The 16276-nt window shown below is 37.6% G+C and overlaps 1 protein-coding gene across 1 annotated transcript in view; it reads left to right on the forward strand.

Annotated features, from left to right (window-relative positions):
• Nucleotides 1–11341: 11341 nt before the first annotated feature.
• Nucleotides 11342–16276, forward strand: part of LOC108757423 (uncharacterized) — a 10721-nt gene continuing 5786 nt past the window's right edge. Inside the window, exons 1-3 of the mRNA XM_018501834.1 lie at nucleotides 11342–11412; nucleotides 11617–11757; nucleotides 11826–12087. Coding sequence (XP_018357336.1) covers nucleotides 11635–11757; nucleotides 11826–12087 — 385 coding nt within the window. The 5' untranslated portion in view covers nucleotides 11342–11412; nucleotides 11617–11634. The remainder of the gene's footprint in view (nucleotides 11413–11616; nucleotides 11758–11825; nucleotides 12088–16276) is intronic.

The raw sequence follows: 16276 nt of genomic DNA on the forward strand, positions 1-16276 counted from the left end.
TTTTTTTATATTATATATATATATATATATATATATATACATATATATATAGTGACACTTTTGGTAAGCATACACAAAAAAATTTTCATTTAAAACAAAATAAATTTAATAGCAAAAAAGTTATAATTTATAATATTTATATACATGCTGTAATGTCGCGTCAGATGCTTCGCTGACTCTGCATATAAATTGTCATCATTTTTTTACTATTACATTTAAAGATCTAAAACTTTCCAGAAAACTTCTTCGAATATTCAACTACAATGTAGCATTAATGAAAATTTTTAATTTGAAAATTCGTAACACAACTTTAACGTTTGAAAAAGAATTCACTAAACTTGACAAAATAGGGGAGAGTGGTCTAAATCGGACCGTGTTTCAAATAGGACCTTTTTAATTTAAATGAATACGGTTAAGTAGATTTGCGTATACTATTTATAATATAAAGTCCTTATAAGACACCGAACATGTAATAGCGGTTTGACAGTTCTCTGTCATAACTTTCATAAAATAGATGCAAATATGTATTTTCAACCACCGTGCGAAAATTTTTTTAAAAAAGAAAATCCTTGTAAATCATTATTTAAAAGGTGTTAAAAATTTGAAAAGTAATTGATTTAAGATAATTAAAGAGTGTAGAATTCAAAAATATTAAGCATTTTGTGTTCACTTTTGCGGTTTATTGTAAAATTTGTTCTAAAGTTCGAAAGGATCCGTGATCAAATCGGACAGTACAGTGAATAACTTTAGGCCTGGTTGTAGTACTGGTGATCAGCTGATCAGATCTGATCCAAGCAATTAAATCAGTAAAATATTATGAGTCATGAGACTTAAATTAGTTGAGTTTTATTAATTTCAATTCTAATAATATAAATAGTCAGTAATTTCTTTTTTCGAAAAAATGTTTATCTTTGACTATCAAATTGCTCGTTTTTACTTAATACTAAGAAAAATACATTAAAATATTAAAAAATTTTATCTAAAAATCCATAAAAATAGGAGTTTTCGATTCGAACCAAGAGATGGTCCGATTTGGAACCATTGGTTCCAAATCAGACCGGAAAAAGCGTTTTTACATTTTCCATTATGCTAGATTCACACTGCATCCGATTTTCGTCGTACAACGCTCTGAAACCAATCAGAAAACAGGATTCCGATGATACGAAGTAAAATCCATCAGAATCCTGTTTTCTGATTGGTTGCAGCGCGTCGTACGACGAAAATCGGATGCAGTGTGAATCCAGCATTACCGTTCAACACAGATGAGAGATACGTCAAAATGGTCTAAAGCAGAAATAAAGGGAATTAAATAATCTTTCCAATGGCACCTTCGATTTTACGATCGGACTTTATTTACGCCTTATAGAGAGCAAAAACTGCAAATAGGTCCGATTTAGACCACTCTTCCCTATTATTAAAAATTCGCCATTTTGTTGTAAAGTGCTTCGAAAATTTCGAAATAGCTCTACAAGTTGCAGAATATGTCAAAGATTATTGTGTAAAAATTTGAATAATAAATATTAATATCCGGCTGAGATTTCGCGAGTTGAAGTGCTGCCGTTCTCCCAACGCCACTTTTTACGGTTGTACTAATAGCAACATTTTTTTTTTCGAGTAATTTATCGAATTTTTGTTTACGTGTCAAATACAAAGGAAAATCAACAAATATATTTTTAATAAATAATAAACAATATTTTTGCTAACTAAATTAACTCTTAAATACCACGCTATTATATTTTCGCCATCTGATTTCACCACACATGGGTTACAGTAACTCTGGAGTTTTTTTTGCTTTTATCTCGGGATCTAATGCGTCAATTTTAATTTCTTTTTGTTTTAATCGATACAACAGACAGTAAGGAAAAAGAATATATAGATAAGAATATCATAAAACTTCCGAAAACCAAGATATTTTAAAAAAAAGGAACAAAGAAATTTCAAAATAAAAAAAAATCGTTGTTTTTTAAATAAATTTGTTATTTTCCAAAAAATGATACAAGGTTTTAATTTACAGAAATCGAAACATATGAAGTTGTATTTTAAGAAAAAAAATACATTATTACGAATTATCCCAAAAAATATATTTATTCGACGAGGTTGAATTTGGGTGATTTTCAAGTAATACGATAAAGTTAGTGCAAAAGTCTTTATAATATGACATCTAAATATACAAATGAAATTATTCATTGATTTGCGTGGAACAGGCGAAGCAAATTTTTGCGACATGTTCCCTACACATTGGTTGTTGGCAGGTGGCACCCAGTTGGACACGGCTCAATCGGACACGAGCCACTCACAGCGCTTGAGACTACAAAGCTCCTAAGCACCGGTCGCTGTGATTGGTGGTGTTTAATCGAGACGTGGTCAATCGGGATCACCCCGTTGTTGGCACTGCAAGCATATGTAATAAGTTTTCCTATCTAAAGCCCCTGGACAGAATGAACATCTTCTTTGTTTTTCTATTTTGTTTACAGCTAATATATCGCGCGGATCTTGATTTTCTGGAATGTCTGTGTGTTTCATGAATTCTTTGATTTGAATTCACATTTGAATTTGATCTTGTTTGTATATTTACTTACAATTTGATTTCGAAATAAAAAACGTAATAACCACACAGGATTAGCGTAACCCAAACAGTAAGTTGATGGCGTTCTATCTCGACTGGTTCGTGCACGCTGAGGATGCCAGGCGGGGGACTTGTAGTAGGGATGCGAAAGTTTTTTCCCCCCCTTATTCCCACTCTACACTTCTGATCGTTCATAAACGCCACGCGATTTTTCAAACGGAGGTTACCGTAACACACGATGGTGTTCAAGGGTTAAATATGAGAACTATCCCAACAGGAATTAATTTCTTCTCTCAAAACAAATTGATATTTACGGCTCAACAATTTTTTACATATTCTTATGAAATTATTGAAACTATTCAGAATTTCGGAGGGGGGGGGGGGGGGACCCACAGACCCCCCGCCCTGGCTACGCCACTGCATACATACGTATATCTAACAATCCGGTTCTTGAGATTCAATATGAAATTATCTAATTAAAATCTTTCTTGTGATATGGCTTGCTCTTCACAGAAGAAATTTCAAGATTGTCAAACTTAGGCCGGTATTCATAGTCGGTTCTTATTTTATGACCGTCTTAAGTAATGTCTTGAGATGCTAATACGGCTCTCTGATTGGTTCGTGATGTCTAAAAACTGTACTTAAGACGGTCTTAAATATAAGATCCGATTATGAATACCACCCTTAGAGATCCTATGGGGACAAAAAAGTCATAAAGATTAGCTCGTCGTGATTAGCGAAAAGTCTGCTCAGTCGTGTTTAGATAGAAGATTTAGGACCCCTTTTTCATTAATACGCATATTACCTGAATATAATGAAATGTATTGTAGATGAACATAATGATACATAGATATACGCATATATAAATAACGATAAGATCCCGTTTGCCTACAATCCCGATTGCCTACAGCTTCGTTTGCACACAGCAATATTGCACACAGCGTATTGCACACAGGACATTATTGTACACAGCGTATTGCACACACGACATTATTGCACACAGCGCATTGCACACACGACATTATTGTACACAGCACATTGCACACACAACGTTTTGCACACAGGACATTATTGTAAACAGCACATTGCACACACGACATTATTGCACACACGACATTATTGCACACAGCACATTGCACACACGGCAATATTGTATACAGCGTATTGCACACACGACAATATTGCACACGGCATTTTGCGCACACGACATTATTATACACAGCACATTGCACATGCGACATCATTGTACATGGCTTATTGCGCAGAGGATATTATTGTCCACAGCGCATTGCACACACGACAATATTGCACACAGGACGTTATTGTACACAACGTATTGCACACGGCGTATTGCGCACAGGACATTATTGTCCACAGCGTATTGCACACACGACATTATTGCACACGGCGTATTGCGCACAGGATATTATTGTCCATAGCGTATTGCACACACGACATTATTGTACACAGCACATTGCACACACGACATTATTGTACACAGCTCATTGCACACAAGACATTATTGTACATAGCGGGGGTGATCCCGATTGACCACGGCTCGATTGGACACCACCAATCACAGCGACCGGTGCTTAGGAGCTTTGTAGTCTCAAGCGCTGTGAGTGGCTCGTGTTCAATTGAGCCGTGTCCAACTGGGTGCCACCCATTTTACACAACGTATTGCACACGGTGTATTGCGCACAGGACATTATTGTCCACAACGTATTGCACACACGACATTATTGCACACGGTGTATTGCGCACAGGACATTATTGTACACAGCATATTGCATACAGGAATACAGAGTTTTGGTAGTACCGTGTGTACTACGGTGAACGCTAAACTCACGATAAGGTGTCTTTACATGGGAGCATCTAGAGTCCCTGTACGGGACTCTAGAGTTGCGTTCGGGAAGCGCGCTGTCAACTCAATTTGTGTCATACTACCCTTGTTTCACGTTTAATAGACGATGAAAACACAAATAGCGCTAATAGCGTCTCTCCAAGGGCTCTATTCTTGAAAAGCAACGTATACGAAAGTCTAGGGAAATGCTACAGTATATGTAATTATAGTATTTCCCTAGACTTTCGTATATGTTTCTTTTCAAGAATAGAGCGAATAGAGCCCCAGGATAGTAGTGTACATTAAAACATAATCTCTCTTAATTTACCATTTTGCTTAAAGAAGCTGGAATCAGAAATTTCACAATTGTGTGCAATAAGTTTCTGCACAGATGCTCGACGCCTGATGCTCCCATGTAATGATACCTTCACAAGTAAACCTACCTTTGTGTGACTCGCCGATTTCATTGAAACTTTGCACACTTGTAGAGTAAGCAAAAATAATAGATACGTATTTTTTTTTATCGGCAATGGTCAACATTAAAGGGGTGAAATCGAACCCCAAAGTTGAGGGTATTAGGCATCGTCATGATGTTTCACATAAAAGTAATGTACTGATCAACACGAAACTATTACAAAATGTTTTTTATGTTAGATAGTAAAGTTTACATGTCCGACTTTCCATGCACCCTTGTTGCGGGAGGTAAACCACCCTTCTCGTAAGGAATAATTGTTATGACAAATGGGTGACGAAAGGTAGATCAGACTATAGATAAAAATGTTAATAGATTTTCGTCACCCATTCGTCAAAGAAATCGGCGAGTCACACAAAGGTAGGTTTACTTGTTAGAGAAAAATCGGACTGCATATGCGCAGTTCGATTTTTCATTTAATAATTGCTGCGTTCAGTAGTCTCAACAATTGAATGACTGCTCGCTGCTATTGACGTATTCTTCTAGATCTAAAATCTAACTGGATGATCTAAAAGCATACACGTACAATGGGTGTATCTAGAAGCATATGACCGCTCAGTGAGCGATTGTAATACCGACTGCGTTCAGCGGACTCAACAGTTGAGTGAGCGCTCGTTGCTATTGATGTATTCTTTCAGATCTAAAATGCTGATTGGATGATGTTAAAGAATACACCAATAACAGCGAGCGCTCACTCAACTGTAGAGTTTGCTAAACGCAGCCACTGAATACACCCAATGGCTGCGTTCGGCGAACTCAACCAACGAAATATAGCACTGGACGGGAGAGGATCCGATAGCACACATTGCATATGGCACACATGTGTTGCTAATTGGCCAATTTACAAATAAAATATTCTCATTGGTAAAGCAGTGAAAAATTACTAGGCATCAGCTGATATGAGTGGTGTGTGCAATCGGGATTGTAGGCAAACGGGATTTTGACGAAATTTCTTTGATCTTCCGTCTTGACGAACCTATAAAGAGTAAGGTAAATGTGTCCTACCCAAACATTGTTCCATCTCTTTCAATCGTGTCAAGATGGTTTTGATGCTATGCTCCGTCCAGTGTTATATATCGATGGACTCAACAGTTGAGTCTGCTGAACGCAGCCAATGAATACGTTCAGCAGAATGTTTAATTTGCTACTGTCGGAAATTGTCTTCACGCTGAATGGATTATATTGTTATATGTTGAGGAATGATCCTATCTTTCAGCAGATTATCACAAAATGGTTGCAAATTTGTTGCATTCTGGTCACAGACTTCTATGGGTGCTTTTCATTTGATGGCACTAGAGTCCTAGATTTATTAAAGTCACTAGATTTATAAAGTACCGTAATCCATAAGACCAATGTATAAAGCGGGGAGCACAGACTCTTGCATAACGCATGACACGTAATGCATAAGAATATGTACCAATCGAAGTTCTCCGTTTCTTTCCCTTCCATGTAATAAAGAACTCTGGTTCAATTTCTTATGCCTCATATGTTATGCGTTATGCAAGAGTCTGTGCTCCCCGCTTAAGGATTTGGAGCCAAAATGGCGTCGAAAAGTGTAAATAGTACTCATTTTCATAACGTATCTACACATTAAGTGTAATGTATTTAATCTATCTGTTGTGTAATGGTAGAATCTTCTGTTTAATAAAACGATATTAAACATTTGAAAATAATGCTAGGTTGTTGTGTGGACGGTTGTTTATAGCACGTATCCACTTTACTCTAAAAAAAGGAAAATATTAATATTACAAATCAAATACACATAGTAGTAGAAGCGTTGTTATGAAATCATATGTAAATAAGAAAAACCATCGTAAATAAAAACATTGATTAACATAATTTATGATTCTCTTTATTTATAAAACACATTCATACTCATATGCATGTTTTGAATGAACCGCATGTTGGAGCCAAAATGGCGGAATGATTGCGGTACTTTTAAATCTAATGACTTTAAGATTTATCATAGAGACGCAACCGATGTTACGCATTCTGATTTGCTGTTGCAATCTAACCAATTGCGTGACTTGGCAGCCATTTATAGTACATATTTCTATTTCATTTTATCTTATACGTTCTATCTCACATTGGTCGTGTTCAGCAGACTCAACTGTTGTGGAGCGGATCCGTGAGCACTCGCTGTTATTGGTGTATTCTTCTAGATCATCCATTGGAACATCATCCAATCAGCATTTTAGATCTGAAAGAATACATCAATAGCAACGAGCGCTCATTCAACTGTTGAGTCCGCTGAACGCAGTCGGTATTACAATCGCTCACTGAGCGGTCTTATGCTTCTAGATACACCCATTGTACGTGTATGCTTTTAGATCATCCAGTTAGATTTTAGATCTAGAAGAATACGTCAATAGCAGCGAGCAGTCATTCAATTGTTGAGACTACTGAACGCAGCAATTATTAAATGAAAAATCGAACTGCGCATATGCAGTCCGATTTTTCTCTAACAAGTAAACCTACCTTTGTGTGACTCGCCGATTTCTTTGACGAATGGGTGACGAAAATCTATTAACATTTTTATCTATAGTCTGATCTACCTTTCGTCACCCATTTGTCATAACAATTATTCCTTACGAGAAGGGTGGTTTACCTCCCGCAACAAGGGTGCATGGAAAGTCGGACATGTAAACTTTACTATCTAACATAAAAAACATTTTGTAATAGTTTCGTGTTGATCAGTACATTACTTTTATGTGAAACATCATGACGATGCCTAATACCCTCAACTTTGGGATTCGATTTCACCCCTTTAATGTTGACCATTGCCGATAAAAAAAATACGTATCTATTATTTTTGCCTACTCTACAAGTGTGCAAAGTTTCAATGAAATCGGCGAGTCACACAAAGGTAGGTTTACTTGTGAAGGTATCATTACATGGGAGCATCAGGCGTCGAGCATCTGTGCAGAAACTTATTGCACACAATTGTGAAATTTCTGATTCCAGCTTCTTTAAGCAAAATGGTAAATTAAGAGAGATTATGTTTTAATGTACACTACTATCCTGGGGCTCTATTCGCTCTATTCTTGAAAAGAAACATATACGAAAGTCTAGGGAAATACTATAATTACATATACTGTAGCATTTCCCTAGACTTTCGTATACGTTGCTTTTCAAGAATAGAGCCCTTGGAGAGACGCTATTAGCGCTATTTGTGTTTTCATCGTCTATTAAACGTGAAACAAGGGTAGTATGACACAAATTGAGTTGACAGCGCGCTTCCCGAACGCAACTCTAGAGTCCCGTACAGGGACTCTAGATGCTCCCATGTAAAGACACCTTATCGTGAGTTTAGCGTTCACCGTAGTACACACGGTACTACCAAAACTCTGTATTCCTGTATGCAATGTGCTGTGTACAATAATGTCCTGTGCGCAATACACCGTGTGCAATAATGTCGTGTATGCAATACGCTGTGGACAATAATGTCCTGTGCGCAATACGCCGTGTGCAATACGTTGTGTAAAATAACGTTCTTTGCGCAATATTGTCGTGTGTGCAATATTGTCGTGTGTGCAATATTGTCATGTGTGCAATATTGTCGTATGTGCAATGTACTGTGTGCAATAATGTCGTGTGTGCATTACGCTGTGGTCAATAATGTCCTGTGCACAATACACCGTGTGCAATACGTTGTGTACAATAACGTCCTGTGCCCAATATTGTCGTGTACAATATTGTCATGTGTGCAATATTGTCGTGTGTGCAATGCGCTGTGGACAATAATATTTTTTGCGCAATAAGCCATGTGCAATAATGTCGCATGTGCAATGTGCTGTGTACAATAATGTCGTGCGCGCAAAACGCCGTGTGCAATATTGTCGTGTGTGCAATACGCTATGTACAATAATGCCATGTGTGCAATGTGCTGTGTGCAATAATGTTGTGTGTGCAATACGCTGTGTACAATAATGTCCTGTGTGCAAAACGTTGTGTACAATAATGTCGTGTGTGCAATGCGCTGTGTACAATAATATCGTCTGTGCAATGCGCTGTGTGCAATAATGTCGTGTGTGCAATACGCTGTGTACAATAATGTCCTGTGTGCAATATGCTGTGTGCAATATTGCTGTGTGCAAACGAAGCTTTATGCAATCGTTTTGTGGTCAAACGGAGCCCTCTCTAAATAACATTGTAAAATTCGTCTTCCGTCCTATAAAGGTGCCTATTTAGCTGCCAACTACTATCTTAGCGGGTACGTGACTTTAATTCTTTTTATCTGATGGTCGTGTCCTCCCTTCGTGTAAATACTGTATAAGTACTACATGGGCTGAAAAGTCGCGGGATTTTTCAATAGGTGGCGCCACTGGAAAATGAACATGACTCATTTCGAGAGGCTCATCTGTCTCTAGTTTATGTATGAAGTTTCATGACATTTCGTCCATTCGTTTACAAGCTACAGTCGTTTGAGTGACGGTACTTTCGCCTTCGTAAAAAAAATGGAAAAACAAGAATATCGCATCTTGATCAAACATTGTTTTTTGATAGGAAAAACTTCTGAACAATCATTGCAATGGTTGCAGAAATGTTATCCCACATCTGCTCCTTCGAGAACAACAGTTTATCGGTGGTTTAGTGAATTAAAAATGGGTCGTTCAAGCACGGGGTGATCCCGATTGACCACGTCTCGATTGAACACCACCAATCACAGCGACCGGTGCTTAGGAGCTTTGTAGTCTTAAGCTGGATTTTCATCTGACGCTGAAAATGAGCGTCTAGCGTCAAATGAAAATCCAGCCTTAAGCGCTGTGAGTGGCTCGTATCCAATTGAGCCGTGTCCAATTGGATGCCACTCGGACACGAGCCACTCACAACGCTTGAGACTACAAAGCTCCTAAGCACCAGTCAATGTGATTGGTGGTGTCCAATCGAGCCGTGATCTGTCGGGATCACCCCAAAGAGGCTACGAATGCGCAAATCGTAAAGCAAGTGCATCGAATCGTTTTGAGTGATCATAAAGTGAAGTTGCGCGAGTTAGCTGAGGCCGTGGGCATCTCAAAAGAACGGGCGGGATACATTTTGCACGATCTTTTGGAGATGAAAAAGCTATCGGCGCGATGGGTGCCGCGTTTACTGACCGTCGACCAAAAACAGCAGCGCGTTGATAATTCAACGGCCGGTTTGGCGTTGTTGCAGCGTAATCGAGCGGACTTTTTTCGACGTTTTGTGACGATGAATGAAACGTGGGTCCATTACCATACGCCTGAGTCCAATAGGTAGTCTGCAGAGTGGCTGGAAAGCCACGAAAGCCGAGCAAAGCGGCCAAAAGACCAACGCTCGGCCGGAAAGGTTATGGCCTCCGTTTTTTGGGATGCGCATGGCATAATCTTCATCGATTACCTGCAGAAGGGAAGAACAGTTACGGGAGAGTATTATGCAGCGTTATTGGACAAACTGAACGACGAAATAAAGAAAAAACAGCCCCATATGGCGAAGAAAAAAGTTTTGTACCATCACGATAACGCACCGTCACACACGTCCTTGAAAGCGATGGCCAAATTGGACCAATTACGATTCGAATTGGTTGCTCACCCACATTATCACCGTATTCTCCAGACTTGGCTCCCAGCGACTATTATCTGTTCCCAAACCTCAAGCGGTGGCTCCAGAGAAAGAGATTCAGATCGAATGAGGAAGTCATCGCGGAAACCGAGGCGTATTTCGAAGGCTTGGACATTTCGTACTACAGAAAGGGCATCGAAATGTTGGAAAATCGCTATACTAAGTGTATCGCCCTCGAAGGTAACTATGTTGAGGAATAAATATAACTTTGCCCAAAAGACGCTTGTTTTCATTAAAAATCCCGGGACTTTTTAGCCCATGTAGTACACTAGCGATCAAGTTTCTGATCGAAGCATTCTTCGGTCGTTCGCACCTTTTTCGTTCTGAGAAGGCAAGATCGCATTTCCCATATAGGGTTTTACAATCTGCCTAGTATTGGGCCCAGAATGAGAAAGGTGCGAACGACCGAAGAATGCTTCGATCAGAAACCGATTGTCGTAATTTGGGTACTGACGTAGTATTGGCTAGAGTCCCTATACTAAGAGCCTGGCCAATGTTGATCTGAAAAAAAATGGCGACAATACTTATCGCAGCTAGAGAGGGACTCTAACTGCTGCAAGCTACGTATAAATATCGAGTGTTGCGAATTAAATAAATTAACGTGCCTCGATAAATTGATATAAAGCTTAATTGATATAAAGAGGTAAGGTTATATATTATAATTTTTTGATTGAAAAGAAATTGAAAGGAAAAGGTAAATGTAAAGGCATTATGAATTAGAAAAATGACATTCTAACCTTTTTAAAATAATTTTTTAAATAGTTTGATTTAATAGTTGAAAATTTATTGCTACAGAAAATGACTGGTTGTTGTATTGTTGTCTGTTACAATAGCAGTGAGAAAGGTTTCTCTATGGGACGTTTTCCATCCAATTTAGAACGACGAGCATTATGGTTGGAAAAAATTGGAAAAAAAAATTGGCAATTTTCTAAATATCACCATATTTGTGAAGTAAGTACAAAATGTAATTATTAATAAATGAAATAGGTGAAAATTACAAAAATGAACAAATTTGCTAGATATTGGTCAACGAAATTATAATTATTCTAATGAATTTATTCACTTTTATAGTTTTTACTTTATTTCGAGATACACAATCAACCCTCTGAAATATTTTGGATTTAGCAGTGTAAATAATTATGTTACTACGTTTAGGCTCACTTTTCAGAAGACATGTGGGAAAAACTTCGAATAGATGGAAAAAAGAAATTAAAATGTAATGCCGTACCAACTATTTTTCCAACAAATTACGAATGTCTCTTGAAAAGCCAAGAAGCCAAGAAAAACTCTAACAATGTATGTTTATTTGTTTTAAAAATTATTGTGCAGGTGTAGGTAATCTAAGAAAATTTATTTTTTGATAGATGGATCATTATCAAGAACAAAGTGAGACTTCAACGATCTCTAATGTACAACCTAATGAGACTTCAACAAACATTCAACCAATAGACAATTTACAATCTCTTAACAACAATTTGGAAGACACTCAACTAACTACAGTGAGGATTGAAAATCGAACCGATACCACAGCATCAAAACCGAATGTTAATCAACTAACATTAGAGTCTGCTTTATCACAGATACAAGATTTAGAAAAGAAACTTACAGAAGCAAACAAGATTATTTGTAAATTAATCTGTAATTTAATTAAATTTTTTACTCGAAAAATGGTTGATATACGATGTGACACATTACACAATTGCCATAATCTATTTAACAAAATAATGAAATATTTTATCCGATTTCGAGTTAGAATTTTATGCAAAAAAGAAGTATTAAAAAAACCAGTATTTAGCAGTAAGACCATGGCGATGCATTCCATTGTTAAATAATATTAATCAAAATGTATTAAAATTAATGATAAATCGTTCATTATTGTTTATTTTCTCATAATGTATTATTTTCTCATTTTTAATAATAATTCTGTTAAAACAAATATCTGTTTTTCTTTTTTCATTTCATATTTTGCGCGCGCTAATGATATCTAAAGTGGGGATATGACTGCATCCATTGGTTCCGCCATATTGCTTCAGAATCAATGAAAAATCGAACAAGATTGACCAGACTCTTAGTATGGGGACTCTAGTATTGGCAACCTACGGGCGCAGTACTGGCTAAATGTCGGATGATAACTTGGGCCCAATACTGGCAGATAATACTGGCCCAACTGCTGTTAGCCGGTACTGTACCAGTGTAGATATTGCGATCGACCCAGTACTGCACCAGTATTGGTAACCACATTTCGGACATTGGTGCAATATTGGCAATACTACGGGCGCCGTACTGGCTGACAGTACTTCGGTCGTCATTTGACAGCCTGTTTGCCAGTGATGGCCCAGCATTGGCTGACAGAACCTTGACCGTTAGTGGGCAGCCGTTGCGTTGGCCAACCGTTGGTTGTCGTCATAACGCCGGATTTGTGTATATAGTTAAATAGCCAGTCGTTTACCAGTGATGGCCCAGCACTGGTTGACAGTACTTCGGCCGTCATTTGACAGCCAGTCGTTTGCCAGTGATGGCCCAGCATTGGCTGACAGCAGGGAATGGAAAGTTATTTTTTAAAAGTAACAAGTTACAGTTACTCGTTACCGAGTAGAAAAAGTAACAAGTTACCGTTACTAGTTACCGATTTTTAAAAGTAACTCGTTACAGTTACCGTTACTTGAGAAAGTAACTTTTCGTTACTTTTCCGTTACTTTTTTTTTAATCGACGACCAACAATCATAGCGGATGAGCCTAAAGGCTTCTCTAATCTCAAGCGCATTGTAAAAAATTGTGTAAAATTATAACTATTATGCTGGATAATTTTGAGATCCACTATAATATTGTAAACGTCCACACATTTGTAAATTTGCAATATGCAAATAAAAATAATTTCTTGGTTTGGAACTAAGCAGATTGTGGAAGTACAATTACAATGTGTATATGTGTAGCTACAAGAACGATAATATGACAATATATTTCGCACTATATATTATTATACATTTAACAACAATACGCGAAAAATTTCTTTTATGTTACGTAATATTACACGTAATATTATTAAAATTTGGATAATTACAGAAAATATTCAAAATATTCTGCTATAATTTCCAATATAAAATAAGATATATTTACACAATAAAAACAAATTTACATAATTTTTGTGGAATTACTGTAATTTCTGTAAAATTGCATGATTTTTTATATTTACAGAACTAATCATGTAATCTATTTTATATTTATTATATGTGTAAATTTACGAAATTTTTTTACAGTGTAAGTGGCTTGTGTCGTATCGTGTCCAATCATGTGCAAAGTAACGATAAACGTAACTGTAAAATTCGTTACCGTTACCAAAAAAATGTAACTTCGTTACCGTTACAGTTACCAAAGAAAAAAAGTAACGCAGTTACTAGTAAAGTTACCAAAAAAGTAACTTGTAACTGTAACTTCGTTACAAGTAACGAGTTACTTCCATTCCCTGGCTGACAGAACCTTGGCCGTTAGTGGGCAGCCGTTGCGTTGACCAACTGTTGGTTTCGTTGTCACTACTGGCGACCCTATATGGGTTTTCATCAGTTCTTCTTTTTCATATTATATATTGTTCGTCATATTGTTGAATCAAATCATTATTATTACTATTAAGAAAAACCATAAAACATATATTACAGGCAATAGGAGCCAACGCTCATGGTTATTAATTAGCGCAATTCTTCCTAATATTAAAAATATAGGGGAAAGTGGGGGAACTGTGCGCAGCGGGTAATTGTGCGCATCCTGGTTTGGTACTTTTCCAATATATGAAGACATCACCGTGGCGAAATTTTTACGCAGGAAGTCGTCCTCTTAAGCTATAACTACAAAAGATACGACGTATGTACATACATCACTAGCCAGAGAAATACAAAAAAGTGAAATTACATCTTTTCTTGTTATTTTAGCATTCAGAAAATAAGGTGGTAAGTCCATATTTTTAATTTGTTTAAAATTGTTATTAAAGTACGTTATTATGTGCATCTTTTTTGAGCTGTTATTTATTAAGTTTGATTAGGAATTATTGAAGTAATCGTATTTCGTACCGAGTCAGGTCGTGGCGGACAACTGTGCGCAAGCATTTTAAAATGCGCACAATTATCCATCTTCCATATACTGTATGACTAGCACTAGTTTTTTCGTTTCTTTTTGGCATTACTATTTTATTTTGCCATTATATTTTGCCAAAGTCTATGTGCATTATTATTATATTAGTTTTGTATTTTTTCTTAATATATACAATGTACATTTAAAACATGTTTAATATTTATATTGCAATATAATGAATGTATGTTCTGATTTCTATGTCAACATTCCACAATTCATTCATTTCTTACGACTTTTGTTTTGCGCATAATTACCCGACGCGCGAGAAATTTTTTAGCTTTTCCGTTTTTTTCTTTTTGCCAAATACAACCTTATTGAATGAGAATCTGTTCAAAATAAGAATACGTAATGGTAGAAGAATGTTTATAGTTTCTATTTCCATATTTATATCGCTTTGATCTTAGAAAACCATCCCAAGAAAATAAATATCCCTTAGGTGCGCACAATTCGCCCACTTTCCCCTAAACCTTGACTTTCCACTCATAGTTCGAGTCTTCATCAGCAATCTTTCCCCCTAGCGCAATGATTGAAGTATTGCATGACAAAATGATATCTCCAACGTTTTTTCTCTCAAAAATTGAACCATTTACTGTTGTGAGGTAAGTCACATACTCACAAAGTTAGAAAGCTGAGTGGCAATGAGAACTCAAGCTAAAATTATATAAATGATTAAATTATCGTATGAATAATTTGAAAATTAATAATCACCAGGGAATGGAAGTAACTCGTTACTTGTAACGAAGTTACAGTTACAAGTTACTTTTTTGGTAACTTTACTAGTAACTGCGTTACTTTTTTTCTTTGGTAACTGTAACGGTAACGAAGTTACATTTCTTTGATAACGGTAACGAATTTTACAGTTACTTTTATCGTTACTTTGCACATGATTGGACACGATACGACACAAGCTATTTACACTGTAAAAAAATTTCGTAAATTTACACATATAATAAATGTAAAATAGATTACATGTGAAACGACCTTACTTTGCGCGGACGTAGCTCGTCGGTTACGGGCTGCGGCCAGGGTCGCAAAGAGGTTCGGCCAGGAGGAGAGAGACAAGGCGATAATATCGCAGTGAAATACGACTTGGATAGATGGAAAAGAAATATATATATTTGTGTCTGTATGTACAATGTGTGCGTGCGTGTATATGTATGTGTAGGTGTGTCGTGTGAGACCAGTTGTCGCGACTGGTAACAGCGATCGGCGGTGTATGCGTGTGTGTACAAAGCTGTTTCGTTGTGAGTGTACGGTGTATATGTGTAACGCGGGTGTGTATGTGCGGCGGGCACGATTCGTCGTGCGAGTCGTGGTCGCGTGCTTCGCTCGGTGACGCGCGGTGAGCGGGACGCGGGCTTACACCGGGAACACGTGCGATACGCGCGACGCGTTGTAACGCGAGGAGCGATACGTTGCCCCGAAAGGTGCGCTTTCTGCGTGCACGCGTGATACGGCACGACTTCGACTGTCGGAAGCGTCCGACGGAGGCGGGCAAATGCCTACCCCCTGGTTCTCGTCGAAGCCGGTCACGTATCACGGATGAGCGGAACTCTCGGCTCGTTCGCCTCGTTGCAAGGCTCTCGGAGCGGTCGCTGCAACTGGTCGGGAACGGCCGACAGAGGCAGGCAGGGCCTCGTAACTGCTGGTACCATCGTTAGTGGTGCCCTCACCTTATGTCACCCGGAAATAT

The sequence above is a fragment of the Trachymyrmex cornetzi genome, unplaced genomic scaffold, assembly GCF_001594075.2.
Source record: "Trachymyrmex cornetzi isolate Tcor2-1 unplaced genomic scaffold, Tcor1.1 scaffold1420, whole genome shotgun sequence".
NCBI lineage: Eukaryota > Metazoa > Arthropoda > Insecta > Hymenoptera > Formicidae > Trachymyrmex > Trachymyrmex cornetzi.